This window comes from Oncorhynchus mykiss, chromosome 21 (assembly GCF_057628025.1).
Source record: "Oncorhynchus mykiss isolate SJ-2025 chromosome 21, ASM5762802v1, whole genome shotgun sequence".
NCBI classification, from domain to species: Eukaryota; Metazoa; Chordata; class Actinopteri; order Salmoniformes; family Salmonidae; genus Oncorhynchus; species Oncorhynchus mykiss.
The window spans coordinates 33712815-33731227 of NC_143042.1; the positions used below are offsets into that span (position 1 = coordinate 33712815).

General features: G+C 45.0%; 2 protein-coding genes across 4 annotated transcripts in view; both read right to left on the minus strand.

Annotated features, from left to right (window-relative positions):
* Positions 1 to 13339, minus strand: part of tdrd7b (tudor domain containing 7 b) — a 30546-nt gene extending 17207 nt beyond the window's left edge. Inside the window, exons 1-4 of one of the 3 annotated variants that reach the window (XM_036957798.2) lie at positions 13218 to 13339; positions 11495 to 11707; positions 10958 to 11102; positions 49 to 280 (exon numbers count right to left, since the gene is read on the minus strand). In XM_036957798.2, the coding sequence (XP_036813693.1) occupies positions 49 to 280; positions 10958 to 11102; positions 11495 to 11707 (590 nt within the window). In that variant the 5' untranslated portion in view covers positions 13218 to 13339. Of the gene's footprint in view, positions 1 to 48; positions 281 to 1075; positions 1608 to 10957; positions 11103 to 11494; positions 11708 to 13217 lie in introns of those variants that run through there. The other 2 variants (XM_036957800.2, XM_036957799.2) reach the window with 2 other exon arrangements.
* LOC149973067 (uncharacterized) lies at positions 5405 to 9544 on the minus strand. The gene has a single exon (XM_090214447.1). The coding sequence runs from the start codon at positions 7934 to 7936 to the stop codon at positions 6701 to 6703; it is 1236 nt and encodes a 411-aa protein (XP_090070573.1). The 5' UTR covers positions 7937 to 9544; the 3' UTR covers positions 5405 to 6700.
* Positions 13340 to 18413: the final 5074 nt, after the last annotated feature.

Here is an 18413-nt window from a genome sequence, read left to right on the forward strand (position 1 = left end):
GTGTAGTCTAACCAGTCTAGTCTATGGTTTCCACCAATAACCACTCACCTCTCTGAGGGCACAGAGGACTTCCTGGTGGTAGTGGTGTTCTGATGGGTTGGTTTGTTCTGGTTGGAACTCTGATTAGTCTTCCCTTCTGATTGGGTGTCCCTCATGTCCCTCCCCTGTCTAAAGTCATGTTGGCCCCCTGACCGGCCGCCCCCGCCTCCTCCACTTCCTCCTCCTCGCCCCACACCACGACCCCTATGGTCTGGCTGTCTTAGGGAGGTTCTGGGCTTGGCTGGGGAGGAGAGAAAGATAGTGATGTCAGGATGAAAGGAAATACACACATACATATGTACAGTATATATCCCTCAAAACCACATCTGGACCTGGAAGCCAGCTCCACTGCTTTTTTCCCATTCTGCCCCACCAATCAGGGACTGCTTCAGACCTGGAACACCAGGTGGGTGCAATGAATTGTCAGGTAGAACAAAAAACAACTGTGGAAATCCGGACCTCAATTTGAATTCCTCTGTTATATACTTTACATACACGGATAAGCAATGCATACACACACACACACACACGCACGCACGCACACACGCACGCACACACACACACACGTCAGTTGGCAAGAGGAGAAATAATACATCTAAACAAGACATTGAAGAAGGGCTTTCTGCTTATCTTTAAGTCAATCATAAAAACAGCAGAGTCACTAATACTGTCACTGTAGATCCTCCTGTAGATCCATTGGATGCCAGATATTCTACAAAGAATACCCCTGCAGCACTAACATCACACCCATTAACCTAGTTCCGACACCCTATCCAATCCAGAGCCTTCTATTTACATTGTAAAGGCTCTGATCCGATCCAGCCCTAGTATGACATCATCAGCCTGAGCCCCACTCTGGTAATAAATCATCCATATCAGCCCAACCCAGCTGACATGACATCACACAACAAACAGCCCAGATCTTACACACCACACCTCTCAGCCTGACTGTCTCCTCCTCCCTCCCTGCTCCTCTGTTCATCCTTTCCGCTCTTCTCTTCCTCCCTTTCACTCCTCTGCAGAACCTAGTACTCACCAAGCCTTGCTATTGCTGAGAATGAGACACCACAGCAGCAACCATCGGCAGCCTCCGTATCCCACCTCCTTCACAGAGATAGGCTGTGGCTATAGCTAATTACAGTACGCGCTGGCCTGTCTCAATGCATACCAGTGACCCTCTCCCTCTAGGGACATGCCGTCTGAGGTTAGGTGAGGCGACACCGGTGGTGGCGAGACAAAGACGGCAGACACAGCAGCAGTAGCGGCATCACAGTCCCAGAGTCCCTTGGTTTTCTATTTCAGAAAGGATCAATATTCCTAGCTGTGATCAGCCCCTGTTCAGGAGATATGAAGGGAGAGAGAGAGAGAGAGAGAGAGAGAGAGAGAGAGAGAGAGAGAGAGAGAGAGGAGAAAGCGCGAGAGAGGAGGGAGAGAGAACGCAGGAAGAGAGAGGCTGCTGCGTTGGCATGTGAATCAGCACCTCGTCGTTTGCTTCTAAATCCGCTGTTCGCTGCTGCGATGAGACTGCATGAGCTTCTCTCCTCCTCCTCCTCTCTCTGTCCGCTTAGACTCCCTCTCTTTCTCCTTCCCTCTCTCCCCATCTCTCTTTGTCTCTTGCTCTCCCCCCCTCGCTCTCTCCACCCGCTCTTTCTCTCCCTCCCTCCTTTTTCTTCCTCGCTTGCTCAATCTCCCTTCTCCTCCCCTCTCTCCCTTCACATTTCCTGAACGGGGGCTGATCCCAGCTAAGACTATTGATCCAAGCGAGGGTGTCTATACAACGACTGTGTGTGTGTGTCAGTACAGCAACTCGGTGTGTGTGTAAAGAGTTTCATTCCAAAACACTATATATCACTCCCAGTTAGGGGTAGTGATGAGCTCTACAGCAGAGTCTCACAATTCAATCGCTGGTTGAAAACTGTTTTCTGCCCCTCCCAAAAGATAGAATTTGTAGATAATTGGCCCTCTTTCTGGGACTCACCCACAAACAGGACCAAGCCTGGCCTGCTGAGGAGTGACGGACTCCATCCTAGCTGGAGGGGTGCTCTCATCTTATCTACCAACATAGACAGGGCTCTAACTCCTCTAGCTCCACAATGAAATAGGGTGCAGGCCAGGCAGCAGGCTGTTAGCCAGCCTGCCAGCATAGTGGATTCTGCCACTAGCACAGTCAGTGTAGTCAGCTCAGCTATCCCAATTGAGACAGTGTCTGTGCCTCGACCTAGGTTGGGCAAAACTAAACATGGCGGTATTCGCCTTAGCAATCTCACTAGGATAAAGACCTCCTCCATTCCTACCATTATTGAAAGAGATCGTGATACCTCACATCTCAAAATAGGACTACTTAATGTTAGATCCCTTACTTCAAAGGCAATTATAGTCAATTAACTAATCACTGATCATAATCTTGATGTGATTGGCCTGACTGAAACATGGCTTAAGCCTGATGAATTTACTGTGTTAAAATGAGGCCTCACCTCCTGGTTACACTAGTGACCATATCCCCTGTGCATCCCGCAAAGGAGGAGGTGTTGCTAACATTTACGATAGCAAATTTCAATTTACAAAAAAAAAGATGTTTTCGTCTTTTGAGCTTCTAGTCATGAAATCTATGCAGTCTACTCAATCACTTTTTATAGCTTCTGTTTACAGGCCTCCTGGGCCATATACAGCGTTCCTCATTGAGTTCCCTGAACTCCTATCGTACCTTGTTGTCATAGCAGATAATATTCTAATTTTTGGTGACTTTAATATTCACATGGAAAAGTCCACAGACCCACTCCAAAAGGCTTACAAAGCCATCATCGACTCAGTGGGTTTTGTCCAACATGTCTCTGGACCTACTCACTGTCACAGTCATAATCTGGACCTAGTTTTGTCCCATGGAATAAATGTTGTGGATCTTAATATTTTTTCTCATAATCCTGGACTATCGGACCACCATTGTATTACGTTTGCAATTGCAACAAAAAATCTGCTCAGACCCCAACCAAGGAGCATCAAAAGTTGTGCTATAAATTCTCATACAACACAAAGATTCCTTGATGCCCTTCCAGACTCCCTCTGCCTACCCAAGGACATCAGAGGACAAAAATCAGTTAACCACCTAACTGAGGAACTCAATTTAACCTTGCACAATACCCTAGATGCAGTTGCACCCCTAAAAACTAAAAACATTTGTCATAAGAAACTAGCTCCCTGGTATACAGAAAATACCCGAGCTCTGAAGCAAGCGTCCAAAAAATTGGAACGGAAATGGCGCCACACCAGACTGGAAGTCTTGCGACTAGCTTGGAAAGACAGTACCGTGCAGTATCAAAGAGCCCTCACTGCTGCTCGATCATCCTATTTTTCCAACTTAATTGAGGAAAATAAGAACAATCCTAAATTTATTTTGATACTGTCGAAAAAGCTAACTAAAAAGCAGCATTCCCCAAGTGAAGATGGCTTTCACTTCAGCAGTGATAAATTCATTAACTTCTTTGAGGAAAAGATCATGATCATTAGAAAGCAAATTACGGACTCCTCTTTAAATCTGCGTATGCCTCCAAAGCTCAGTTGTACTGAGTCTGCACAACTCTGCCAGGGCCTAGGATCAAGAGAGACACTCAAGTGTTTTAGTACTATATCTCTTGACACAATGATGAAAATAATCATGGCCTCTAAACCTTCAAGCTGCCTACTGGAATCTATTCCAACTAAACTACTGAAAGAGCTGCTTCTTGTGCTTGGCCCTCCTATGTTGAACATAATAAACGGCTCTCTATCCACCGGATGTGTACCAAACTCACTAAAAGTGGCAGTAATAAAGCCTCTCTTGAAAAAGCCAAACTTTGACCAAGAAAATGTAAAAAACGATCGGCCTATATCGAATCTTCCATTCCTCTCAAAAATTTAAGAAAAGGCTGTTGCGCAGCAACTCACTGCCTTCCTGAAGACAAACAATGTATACGAAATGCTTCAGTCTGGTTTTAGACCCCATCATAGCACTGAGACTGCACTTGTGAAGGTGGTAAATGACCTATTAATGACATCAGACCGAGGCTCTGCATCTGTCCTCGTGCTCCTAGACCTAAGTGCTGCTTTTGATACCATCGATCACCACATTCTTTTGGAGAGATTGGAAACCCAAATTGGTCTACACGGACAAGTTCTGGCCTAGTTTAGATCTTATCTGTCGGAAAGATATCAGTTTGTCTCTGTGAATGGTTTGTCCTCTGACAAATCAACTGTAAATGTCGGTGTTCCTCAAGGTTCCGTTTTAGGACCACTATTGGTTTCACTATATATTTTACCTCTTGGAGATGTCATTCGAAAACACAATGTTAACTTTCACTGCTATGCGGATGACACACAGCTGTACATTTCAATGAAACATGGTGAAGCCCCCAAATTGCCTTCGCTAGAAGCCTGTGTTTCAGACATAAGGAAGTGGATGGCTGCAAACTTTCTACTTTTAAACTCGGACAAAACAGAGATGCTTGTTCTAGGTCCCAAGAAACAAAGAGATCTTCTGTTGAATCTGACAATTAATCTTGATGGTACAGTCGTCTCAAATAAAACGGTGAAGGACCTCGGCGTTACTCTGGATCCTGATCTCTCTTTTGATGAACATATCAAGACTGTTTCAAGGACAGCATTTTTCCATCTACGTAACATTGCAAAAATTAGACATTTTCTGTCTAAAAATGATGCAGAAAAATTCATCCATGCTTTTGTTACTTCTAGGTTAGACTACTGCAATGCTCTACTTTCCGGCTACCCAGATAAAGCACTAAATAAACTTCAGTTAGTGCTAAATATGGCTGCTAGAATCCTGACTAGAACCAAAAAAATTGATCATATTACTCCAGTGCTAGCCTCCCTACACTGGCTTCCTGTTAAGGCAAGGGCTGATTTCAAGGTTTTACTGCTAACCTACAAAGCATTACATGGGCCTATCTTTCTGATTTGGTCCTTCCGTACATACCTACACGTACGCTACGGTCACAAGACGCAGGCCTCCTAACTGTCCCTAGAATTTCTAAGCAAACAGCTGGAGGCAGGGCTTTCTCCTATAGAGCTCCATTTTTATGGAATGGTCTGCCTACTCATGTGAGAGATGCAGACTCAGTCTTAACCTTTAAGTCTTTACTGAAGACTCATCTCTTCAGTGGGTCATATGATTGAGTGTAGTCTGGCCCAGGAGTGTGAAGGTGAACGGGAAAGGCTCTGGAGCAATGAACCGCCCTTGCTGTCTCTGCCTGGCCGGTTCCCCTCTCTCCACTGGGATTCTCTGCCTCTAACCCTATTACAGGGGCTGAGTCACTGGCTTACTGGTGCTCTTTCATGCCGTCCCTAGGAGGGGTGCGTCACTTGAGTAGGTTGAGTCACTGACGTGATCTTCCTGTCTGGGTTGGTCCCTCCCCCCCTTGGGTTGTGCCGTGGCGGAGATCTTTGTGGGCTACACTCGGCCTTGTCTCAGGATGGTAAGTTGTTGGTTGAAGATATCCCTCTAGTGGTGTGGGGGCTGTGCTTTGGCAAAGTGGGTGGGGTTATATCCTTCCTGTTTGCCCCTGTCCGGGGGTATCATTGGATGGGGCCACAGTATCTCCTGACTCCTCCCGTCTCAGCCTCCAGTATTTATGCTGCAGTAGTTTATGTCTTGGGGGGCTAGGATCGGTTTGTTATATCTGGATTACTTCTCCCGTCTTATCCAGTGTCCTGTGTGAATTTAAGTATGCTCTCTCTAATTCTCTCTTTCTCGGAGGACCTGAGCCCTAGGACCATGCCTCAGGACTACCTGGCATGATGACTCCTTGCTGTCCCCAGTCCACCTGGCCGTGCTGCGGCTCCAGTTTCAACTGTTCTGCCTGCGGCTATGGAATCCTGACCTGTTCACCGAACGTGCTACTTTTCCCAGACCTGCTGTTTTCAACTCTCTAGAGACAGCAGGATTGGTAGAGATACTCTTAATGATCGGCTATGAAAAGCCAACTGACATTTAATCCTGAGGTTCTGAATTGCTGCACCCTCGACAACTACTGTGATTATTATTTGACCATGCTGGTCATTTATGAACATTTGAACATCTTGGCCATGTTCTGTTATAATCTCCACCCGGCACAGCCAGAAGAGGACTGGCCACCCCTCATAGCCTGGTTCCTCTCTAGGTTTCTTCCTAGGTTTTGGCCTTTCTAGGGAGTTTTTCCTAGCCACTGTGCTTCTACACCTGCATTGCTTGCTGTTTGGGGTTTTAGGCTGGGTTCCTGTACAGCACTTTGAGATATCAGCTGATGTACGAAGGTGTAACGGCTGTTGGTGGAAGAAGGTGAGGACCAAGGTGCAGCGTGGTATTTGAACTTCAGTCTGGTGCAGGCACAAAAACAGAACACAACTACCCACAAGACACAGGTGGGAAAAGGCTACCTAAGTATGGTTCTCAATCAGAGACAACGATAGACAGCTGCCTCTGATTGAGAACCACACCGGCCAAACACACAGAAATAGAAAACAGAACACAAAAACATAGAATGCCCACCCCAACTCATGCCCTGACCAAACCAAAATAGAGACATAAAAAGGATCTCTAAGGTCAGGATGTGACAGTACCCCCCCCCCCCCCCCCCCCCCCCCCCCCCCAAATGTGCAGACTAAACCTATAGGGGAGGGTCTGTGTGGGCATCTATCCGCGGTGGCTGCTCTGGTGCGGGATGTGGACCCCGCTCCAGCTTAGGCTTGGCCCACTTAGGTGGCGCCTCTGGAGCAGGGACCCTCGCCGCCGACCCCGGACAGGAGGGCGACTCTGGCAGCGCCGGACAGGGGGGCGACTCTGGCAGCGCCGGACAGGGGGGCGACACACAGGAGACCTGGTTCTGGGAACAGGCACAGGACTCACCAGGCTGGGGAGACCTACTGGAGGCCTGGTCCGTGGAGGAGGCACAGGATAGACCGGGCTGTAGGGGAGCACTAGAGATCTGGTGCGTAGCCTTGGCACCACTCTTCCAGGCTGAATGCCCAGTCTAGCTCGGCACATGCTGGGAGCTGGAGCAGGCCTCACTGGGTTCTCCTGGCAAACTGGGGAAACCGTGCTTAGAGCCGGCGCAGGATATCCTGGCCAGAGGAGACGCACTGGAGGTCTGGAGAGCAGGGCTGGCACCATCCGTCCTGGCTTGATCCTCACCCTAGCCCGGCAGATGCGGGGAGCTGGAATGTAGCGCACCGGGCTCAGAACGCGTACTGGAGATCTGTAGCGCCAAGCTGCCACAAGACGTGCAGGGCTGGGGAGGCGCACAGGAGGCCTGGTGTGTGAGGCTGGCACAGTCTTTACCAGACGGCTAGCACGCACCTCAGGATGAGTATGGAGAGCTGACTCAGATGACATCAAATCCAGGACACGCTCCGTCGGGCGGATGTCGTGCCTCATGCACCAACACAGCAACTCCCTCATTACTCTCTCCTCCAATCTCCCCATCAACTTCTCCACTGTCTCTGCCTTGCTTCCGTCGCTCACCTCCAATTTCGCCCTGACCGGCTCTGGTTCCATCCTTGGCTCCTTACGGTAAGCACGGGGAGTTGACTCAGGTCTGACTCCTGACTCACACTGCCCGTGTGCCCCCCAAATGTTGTTTTGGGGGGGGGGCTGCCTCTTGGGCTTCCTTGCCAGCCGTGTTCCCTCGTATCTCTGGTTCCCTTTTCCTGCTTCCTCCGCTCTCCTGGCTGCCTCCACCTGTTCCCATGGGAGGCGATCCCTTCCAGGCAGGATCTCCACCCATGTGTAGGATCCCGTGCCGTTCAAGATGTCCTCCCATGTCCATTCCTCCTTTTCACCACGCTGCTTGGTCCGTTGGTGGTGGGTAGTTCTGTAACAGCTGTTGGTGGAAGAAGATGAGGACCAAGGTGCAGCGTGGTACGTGTACATATTTTTTATTTGAACTGAACAACAAAAAGAATGACCGAAACAGTTCTGTCTGGTGCAGACACAAAAACAGAAAACAACTACCCACAAGACACAGGTGGGAAAAGGCTACCTAAGTATGGTTCTCAATCAGAGACAACGATAGACAGCTGCCTCTGATTGAGAACCACACCCGGCCAAACACAAAGAAATAGAAAACAGAACACAAAAACATAGAATGCCCACCCCAACTCACGCCCTGACCAAACCAAAATAGAGACATTAAAAGGATCTCTAAGGTCAGGGCGTGACAGAAGGGCTATATAAATAAATTTGATTTGAATTTGATTTGATATATCCATTTTCTGAAATGTTTGTAAATGAGCTTTTATTGTATAAAGAAATTTTGAAAGAGGTGTGTTTTTTCACTCTCAAATCATGGAATGAGGTTGTTCAATGACAGACACGTACAGTGGGGCAAAAAAGTATTTAGTCAGCCACCAATTGTGCAAGTTCTCCCACTTAAAAAGATGAGAGAGGCCTGTAATTTTCATCATAGGTACAAAATGAGAAAATAAATCCAGAAAATCACATTGCAGGATTTTTTTATGAATTTATTTGCAAATTATGGTGGAAAATAAGTATTTGGTCAATAACAAAAGTTTATCTCAATACTTTGTTATATACCCTTTGTTGGCAATGACAGAGGTCAAACGTTTTCTGTAAGTCTTCACAAGGTTTTCACACACTGTTGCTGGTATTTTGGCCCATTCCTCCATGCAGATCTCCTCTAGAGCAGTGATGTTTTGGGGCTGTTGCTGGGCAGCACGGACTTTCAACTCCCTCCAAAGATTTTCTATGGGGTTGAGATCTGGAGACTGGCTAGGCCACTCCAGGACCTTGAAATGCTTCTTACGAAGCCACTCCTTCGTTGCCCGGGCGGTTTGTTTGGGATCATTGTCATGCTGAAAGACCCAGCCACGTTTCATCTTCAATGCCCTTGCTGATGGAAGGAGGTTTTCACTCAAAATCTCACGATACATGGCCCCATTCATTCTTTTCTTTACACGGATCAGTCGTCCTGGTCCCTTTGCAGAAAAACAGCCCCAAAGCATGATGTTTCCACCCCCATTTTTCACAGTAGGTATGGTGTTCTTTGGATGCAACTCAGCATTCTTTGTCCTCCATACACGACGACTTGAGTTTTTACCAAAAAGTTATATTTTGGTTTCATCTGACCATATGACATTCTCCCAATCTTCTTCTGGATCATCCAAATGCTCTCTAGCAAACTTCAGACGGGCCTGGACATGTACTGGCTTAAGCAGGGGGACACGTCTAGCACTGCAGCATTTGAGTCCCTGGCGGCGTAGTGTGTTACTGATGGTAGGCTTTGTTACTTTGGTCCCAGCTCTCTGCAGGTCATTCACTAGGTCCCCCCGTGTGGTTCTGGGATTTTTGCTCACCGTTCTTGTGATCATTTTGACCCCACGGGGTGAGATCTTGCGTGGAGCCCCAGATCGAGGGAGATTATCAGTGGTCTTGTATGTCTTCCATTTCCTAATAATTGCTCCCACGGTTGATTTCTTCAAACCAAGCTGCTTACCTATTGCAGATTCAGTCTTCCCAGCCTGGTGCAGGTCTATAATTTTGTTTCTGGTGTCTTTTGACAGCTCTTTGGTCTTGGCCATAGTGGAGTTTGGAGTGTGACTGTTTGAGGTTGTGGACAGGTGTCTTTTATACTGATAACAAGTTAAAACAGGGGCCATTAATACAGGTAACGAGTAGAGGACAGAGGAGCCTCTTAAAGACGAAGGTACAGGTCTGTGAGAGCCAGAAATCTTGCTTGTTTGTAGGTGACCAAATACTTATTTTCCACCATAATTTGCAAATAAATTCATTAAAAATCCTACAATGTGATTTTCTGGATTTGTTTTTCTCATTTTCTCTGTCATAGTTGAAGTGTAGCTATGATAAAAATTACAGGCCTCTCTCATCTTTTTAAGTGGGAGAACTTGCACAATTAGTGGCTGACTAAATACTTTTTTGCCCCACTGTATTTGTTTAAAATCTATCACTTAATGGTTTCAGAGCAACAAATACTACTGCAAGTAGTACTGCTAGGTTTTACAGTCAAATATAACAAATAACTACATTTGTAATAAAGAACTTCACAAATTATACATTAAAATAAAAACTAAAATATGAGATCTGTATGTAAAACATCTTCATTTGACATGTTTTGTCATTTAGCAGATGCTCTAATCCAGAGAGATTTACAGTTAGTGCATTCATCTTAAAATAGCTAGGTGAGACAACCACATATCACAGTCAAACATACAGGATATGGACATTCCATTCCATGTCAACAATGGATATATAGCATTTAGCAACAAAAAAAACATTTTCATAACACATCTAAAATCTATGAATTAAAAATCTGAGAATAGTATTTTACACATACATTAATGTAACCATAAGTAATCATTTCTGATTTAAAAAAAAACATAAATGTGAAAAATTGGTGGATATAGCATTTTGGAAATAAACTCTTAGTGTGTATGTGTCGGTACAGCGTCTGGTCTTGTACGAGGCTTTAGTTCTTAGTACCTTAGTACCTTTGGACTGGCCCAAAATATCTATAAATATCTATAAATTATCTTTCAACCTGTCAACTTAGAATTGTACATCAAGTACATACATTGTCCCACATCATTGTCCCATTGCAAACTCATGTAGGGCATTGAGTTCAGGCGTATTCTAAAAACAAGCTCAAGTGTCTGTGTAATTTGATAAGTTAACTGAATGTTCCCCAGTTTTGATCCAAAAGGTGGCATTCCATGGAATCAGTATGAGGTGAAATCTTAGTTTCGAAACACTTGAATTTCCCCTCTCAGCTAATACAATAAAAGGCATTCAGTGACAGCCTCCTCTACTCAGATAAGACCCAATTTGCAATTCTATAAGTCTACAAGTCTAATGGTTATGGAAAAAGAAGATGGATTTAGGCAGTCAGACCCCCCCCCCCCCACACACACGCCCTACCGTTGAGGACGAGAGGGGCGGCAGGCTTCACTCTCATCTGACAGTTGACCATTTGGGGTCGTCCAGTCTTCTTCGAGGTACGCTGGCGAGCCACCAGCTTGGCGACGTGGGCAGTCTCACCAGAGACTGAGGCGAAATACACCATCTGGAGAGGGAAGAGAGAACCCCCCCCCCCCCCCCCCCCACACACACACACACACACACACACACACAAACAACAGTTAGCTAATAGCTACATTATCAGTCTGCATTGACTTTTGAACTGGTAATTAGGGGATGATTAGAACGCTTGAACTGTTCATTTTATCCAGTGGCTGACTGGCTGGAAAATGACGTTTTCAAAAGTCAATGATTCTGAACGATTAGCATCCAGCTGGTGTGAGCTAAAGAGTGTATGTACCCGGTGGTACCCCGCTCTTAGTGTCTCAGTTTGTGTGTGTGTGTGTGTGTGTGTGTGTCCGTCTGTCTGCTCATCCATACATCTCTCTGTTGGTGTGTGTATGTGTGTGTGTGTATATATACACACTCTCTCCTCACCTCCCCAGAGCGGTTGCGCTCCATGCGGACCACGCTGGGCATGCTGTGCAGCAGAGCGTCCAGGTTGCCATGACCCAGCTGCTTATGAGGGATCTGTTCACCAGTCAGATCCTTGTATTCAGACTGGAGGCGGGACAAAGACACCCCGGGTCCGCTCTTATTGGCCGTCAGCACCTCCCGTAACATCTTCTTCACCAGCTCTACGTCTGCCATCTAGATAGAACACAAAACAAGGACATTTTATATTTGACCATTTCTATTTTATTTTACCTGGTCGTCCCAATGAAGTCAAAATACCTATTTTTCAAAGGAGGGATAGAGGCCAAGAGGCCTGGCAAACTGGTTGGTAGCACTTTACATTATAACAAAGTGGAAATAACATGGTAATAGTTGCTATGGTAACAAAGCTATAGTTGTAGGGCTATGTTTCTGAACCTGTCTTTGGGGACAATACAGATTTGTTGTATTAAAAAGGATTGGTCCATTGGGTCAGGGGTGCCTTGTCAAACAGGTTTCTCATCACTGATCTGAGAAAAGCGCAGGATCTAGAGTTTCTCTGGTGGGTTCCAGTCTGTTTTTGTTGAAACAGACTGGCACCGGGCCCTCCAGTTTGTAGAAGTTTAACCTCAGTATAAACATCAACTAAGTTCAATATCTGACACTGACCAATTTAAAACAAAAATATATAATAATAGATGTTTATGATACAATTAGTATCTGCCTAAATACAACTTTTGTAGCCGATAACAGAATCATGTTCAAAACTAAAATCATAGCCCCACATTGTAAACTAATATCAGGTAAACATAGAAAGCAGTCTCTATATTGAAAGCAACTTATAATAATAATAATAATAATAAGGTATTTGCTTAACTAGTTACTGCAGTCAACATGTTGACTTTCTCTCATGATGGTCAAATTACGTTTCACTATTACATTTCACTGTAATCGAGGGCATTCAGTTTCGTGTTTAACTTCAGCACACTGCACAACGCCCCAATCTGGAATTTGCAGCGCATGCAGTTTGATTTAGCTTCAAACAGAGTCGTTTTGTAGAGTCGTTTTATCGCAAAAGGATTTGGTGTTTATTTTCAATTATTTGATTTGATATAAGACACAGACAGTTCTCGAATTTGGCAAAGAAAGGCACGCCCTCAATTTTCTCCAGCAACTTTCTTTTGCGCTCTCTCTCGACTTTTTGTAAATACCGATGACTTAAGAAGTGGGTCTAAATACAAAATAAATTGTGGATGAATAACAAAATATGTCAACGTGATAAATTGTTTATAATAGGTCAGTGAACGCGTCTCGTGCCACTCTCTTCACAGGATTTCCTCTCCACAGAGAATAGAGAACAAGTGGTGACGTAATATGTCACATCCATACCCTCCATGCCAACGGAGAATTGGATAAAGTTGGCGCTCTATGCGGGGACATTAAAAACCGAAAAAGCAAAGGATTTCTTGGGATAAATTAGGCTGTCAAATATAATCTAAATTCTAAATGTGCAGTTGCAACTGTCACCAACAGCAACAAGCCCCAAGTGTCATGTCAAGCGACGTTGCGCTCTATCGAGTTCCGTACTCATGTCACTACTTGGGGGCACTCAAAGAGCGCTTATCCAAATTCACCGCCAACAAATAGGCTAATATCAAACTGAAATCGTTCATCTATCCAATGTTTGTGAAATAATTCAATAATCACACATTCACTAAACTCTTACCTTGCTGGGAATGAATACGGGGGATGGTGACCCGTTTAATTTATTCACGACCTGCTCGTCACACTCCCTGAAAGTTTAGCCCTGACTATTCCGAGCTATCCCCTCTCTCACTCAACGCTGCGCTCGAACCAAGCCAAGCGTCTCCCAGTCCTCCGGTTTGTGGTTGGTGTAGCCACGTGTGTGTCGTGAACAACATTAGCGTGAGCAACAAGTGTGGGATCGGCAGTTTGCATTCAAAATAAAAGTTCCCCATTGAAACTGATGCAAACGGATTAAAAAAAATGGCAAAGATGCCACAATTGGACCAGATCATGCTAAACAAGGGTTTAATGTTGTTATTTAAATTAAACAGAAGTGAATTATGCCTCATCCGTGATGTGTTTGGCTAACTTAATGTGTTTGGCTAACTTAATGTGTTTGGCCAACTTCGCAGCTTTGCACAGGGGGCGATGAAACATGGTCTCCACAAGCTTCCATAGCCACAAAGTCAGATTCCAAAACCATAGTCAAAATTGGCTACAAAAATATAGCTTTTTAGTCTTAGGGTTTGCAGTGTGGTTAAGGTTAGGGCTATGGTTGTTAGGTTAATAATAATTAATAATACATTGTAGTAATGGGCAGGGTTTATGACTTTGTGGCTATGGAAGATAGTGACAACCATGAAACATCGGAAGCCATTCATTTTCAATGGGGGAAAGTGAAGTGGGCGGGGGAAAGCGAAGTGGGCGGGGACCATTGGGCAGTGCAAGCATGGGCGCAAGACCATCATCACGGCGGGACCTAAATTGGGGAAAGTTGAAATGTATGCAAGTACTCAACAATATTGCGGCGCCATTGACCAATCGAAGCTCACTATACCTGCCAGCCCCTACTGGATTGGCTGTTGATACCTAGTAGCCATAAGCTACCTAGCATTCTTGCTAGTTTACTAGCACCCGCATGAGGGCGAAGCTAGTGTGGATTTCCCTAAAAATATGCTACAACTGGAAGTGACTTTTCGTAGCAGGTTAGGAGAGCATTTTCACTAACCTTAAGTCTAACTCCTTTCCTGACCTTAACCTAATTCTACTAACCTGCTATGTTAATTATCCTAACCTGCTACCTTCATTTACCTAACCTGCTCTGTAAATGACCCTAACCAGCTACGAAAAAGACACTTCTGGTCATAGATGTATTCAAGTGGCGTTTTTTGGGGGGGGAATCTCAAGCTAGCGTAGAGGCTAAGCGAGAGGGTCGGCTCTGCCCAAAATCTGTCAGTGAGAAAATAAGTGTTAACAAGTGAGGAGTTTTTGTATCGGGGGCAATGAGTATAGAATTTGCTCAAGGTAAAAGTGAATTGCTATGTTGAAAGGTGAGGCTTATTTGATCTAGAAGTTTCATAATGCTTAGGTTGTTATGAGTGTAGTGATATGAAACTTTGAGAAAAACTATTTTATATCGGAGTTGTGCCTGTTGTTCACACGCGTCCTCTCATTGGCTAAAATATTCCCACCTGATCGCGCCTCCTCCAGTGCGTCTTTTGCGGACCTTTTCCATTGTTAGAGCAGTCAGTCGACCATCTTGTCAATATAATAGATCATCTTTGTTATTGTCCATTTTACACTGAAGAAAAAATATAAACGCAACATGCCACAATTTCAAAGATTTTACTGAGTTACTGTTCATATAAAGAAATCAGTCAATTGAAATGAATTCATTAGGCCCTAATCCATGGATTTCACATGACTGGGAATACAGATATGCATCTGTTTATCACAGATCCCTTAAAAAAGAAAAGGGCGTCTGTAACAGTTTAAACTTTCGTCCATCCCCTCGCCCCTACCCGGACTCGAACCAGGGATCCTCTGCACACATAGACAACTGACACCCACGAAGCTGACACCTTGCAGAGCAAGGGGAACCACTTCTTCAAGGTCTCAGAGCAAGTGACTTCACCGATTGAAACGCTATTAGCGCGCACCACCGCTGACTAGCTAGCCATTTCACATCAGTTACACGTGGATTTAAAAAACAGACACTATCTGATGTAACCACATTTGCCTCATACAGTACGACACATCTCCATCTCATAGAGTTGATCAGGCTGTCGATTGTGGTCTGTGAAATGTTGTCTCACTCCTCTTAAATGGCTGTGAAAAGTTGCTGGATATTCGTGGGAACTGGAACGTGCTGTCGTACACGTCGATCCAGAGCATCCCTAACATGCTCAATGAGTGCCATGTGAGTATGCAGGCCATTGAAGAACTGGGTCATTTTCAGCTTCCAGGAATTGTGTTCAGATCTTCAACGACATGGTGCCGTGCATTATCATGCTGAAACATGAGGTGATGGTGGCGGATGAATGGCACAACAATGGGCCTCAGTATCTCGTCACTATATCTCTGTGCATTCAAATTCCTACCAATAAAATGCTATTGTGTTCATTGTCCATAGCTTATGCCTGCCCATACCATAACCATACACACTGTCTACCATCTGCCCGGTACAGTTGAAACTTGGATTCAACCATGAAGAGCACACTTCTCCAGTGTGCCAGTGGCCACCGAAAGTGAGAATTTGCCCACTGAAGTTAGTTACAACGCTGAACTGCAGTCAGATCAAGATCTTGGTGAGGATGACGGGCAAGCAGATGAGCTTCCATGAGATGGTTTCTGACAGTTTGTGCAGAAATCCTTTGGTTGTGCAAACCCACAGTTTCAACAGCTGTCCAGGTGGCTGGTCTCAGACGATTCTGCAGATGAAGAAGCCGCATGTGGATGTCGTGGGCTAGCGTGGTTACACGTGGTCTGGGGTTGTGAGGCAGGTAGTACGTACTGCCAAATTCTCTAAAACAACTTATTGTAGAGAAATGAACAGTACATTCTCTGAGAACAGCTCTGGTGGATATTCCTGCAGTCAGCATGCCATTTGCACACTCCCTTAAAACTTGTGTAACAAAACTGCACAACGATAAACAGCTGTCTCTGATTGGGAACCAATTCAGGCCACCATAGACCTACATTTACCGAGACATAACAAAACCCCATAGATATACAAAAAACCCTAGACATAACAAAAACACACATACCACCCTTGTCACACCCTGACCAAACCAAAATAATAAAGAAAACAAAGATAACTTAGGTCAGGGCGTGACAAAATGGAGGAACTTATTCAAGAAAGATCAAGCGTAATATAATATTAAAAATAAAGCGAACTGTATGGGATATGAGTAAAAATACACCAAGTAATTGTTTTATCGTCAACATAGAAATGCTACTAAAAATAATGTACAAATGACAGTCATCCAGGATTCAACAAACAATATTTTGAAAAAGGAGGCAAAGTATTTTAAGCATATGTTTTAATTTCAGTCTTTTGAAGTTAATTGACGGATTTTATTTATTTATTAATAGTGTAACAGCTGTACAGAAAGACCTACAGAGGAGGAACTTCTAGATGCAATTAAAGCCTTCAAGTCCGGAAAAACGCCAGGGCTTGATGGCATACCAGTTGAGGTATTTCAAATATTGTTTGATGTACTCAAAGGACCATTATTAGCATGTTTTAACTACTTCTATAAAAATGGTAGAATATCAGATACTCAGCAAGAAGGTCCGATTTCACTATTGCTGAAACAGGACCCAGGTGGTAACTATAAAGATCCAGTCCACCTAAAAAATTGGACGCCGCTTACACTCCAGTGTTGTGATGCCAAAATTCTAGCAAATGTCATAGTGTATAGAATTAAAAAGGTAATGTCAGATGTTATTCATCCTAATCATGTCACATGGAATGACGCTGGAGAGACGAAGCAGGTACGGGGAGTAAAACATTTAATAAATAAGGGACATGGAACGAGAAAGGAACAGCGTCAGCAAACAGGTAACACAAACAAAAGACAATCAATGCAGAATCAAATTTCAAATTCATTTTATATAGCCCTTCGTACATCAGCTGATATCTCAAAGTGCTGTACAGAAACCCAGCCTAAAACCCCAAACAGCAAGCAATGCAGGTGAAGAAGCACGGTGGCTAGGAAAAACTCCCTAGAAAGGCCAAAACCTAGGAAGAAACCTAGAGAGGAACCAGGCTATGTGGGGTGGCCAGTCCTCTTCTGGCTGTGCCGGGTGGAGATTATAACAAAACATGGTCAAGATGTCCAAATGTTCATAAATGACCAGCATGGTCGAATAATAATAAGGCAGAATAGTTGAAACTGGAGCAGCAACACAGTCAGGTGGACTGGGGACAGCAAGGAGTCATCATGTCAGGTATTCCTGGGGCATGGTCCTAGGGCTCAGGTCCTCCGAGAGAGAGAAAGAAAGAGAGAATTAGAGAGAGCATATGTGGGATGGCCAGTTCTCTTCTGGCTGTGCCGGGTGGAGATTATAACAGAACATGGCCAAGATGTTCAAATGTTCATAAATGATCAGCATGGTTGAATAATAATAAGGCAGAACAGTTGAAACTGGAGCAGCAGCACAGCCAGGTGGACTGGGGACAGCAAGGAGTCATCATGTCAGGTAGTCCTGGGGCATGGTCCTAGGGCTCAGGTCCTCCGAGAGAGAGAAAGAGAGAAGGAGAGAATTAGAGAACGCACACTTAGATTCACACAGGACACCGAATAGGACAGGAGAAGTACTCCAGATATAACAAACTGACCCTAGCCCCCCGACACATAAACTACTGCAGCATAAATACTGGAGGCTGAGACAGGAGGGGGGAACAGAGCTGGGGAACTGACAAATATAGGGGATGTAATAACAAGTGATGAGTGAGTCCAGGTGAGTCCAATATCGCTGATGCGCGTGACGAGGGAAGGCAGGTGTGCGTAATGGATGGAAGGAGTGCGTGATGCAGGGCTGGGCGAATAAGAACTGACAATCCGGCTGAGGCACGACGTGGGATGGGCACCATCCGAACCAAACGAAGCAAGGAAACCTCTCGAGCCAGCTAGGGCATGGAAGCTCGACGAGTTAGCTACGCACCCCCGGGTTCCATTGGTGGCGACCCCGAGCTGGTGTGGGGTGTGGGGGTGCTTTACTGGTGACATTGTCGGTGATTTATTTAGAATTTAGGGCACATTTAACCAGCATGGCTACCAAAGCATTCTGCAGCGATACGCCATCCTATCTAGTTTATACTTAGTGGGACTATCATTCGTTTTTCAACAGGACAATGACCCAGCACACATCTAGGCTGTATAAGGGCTAT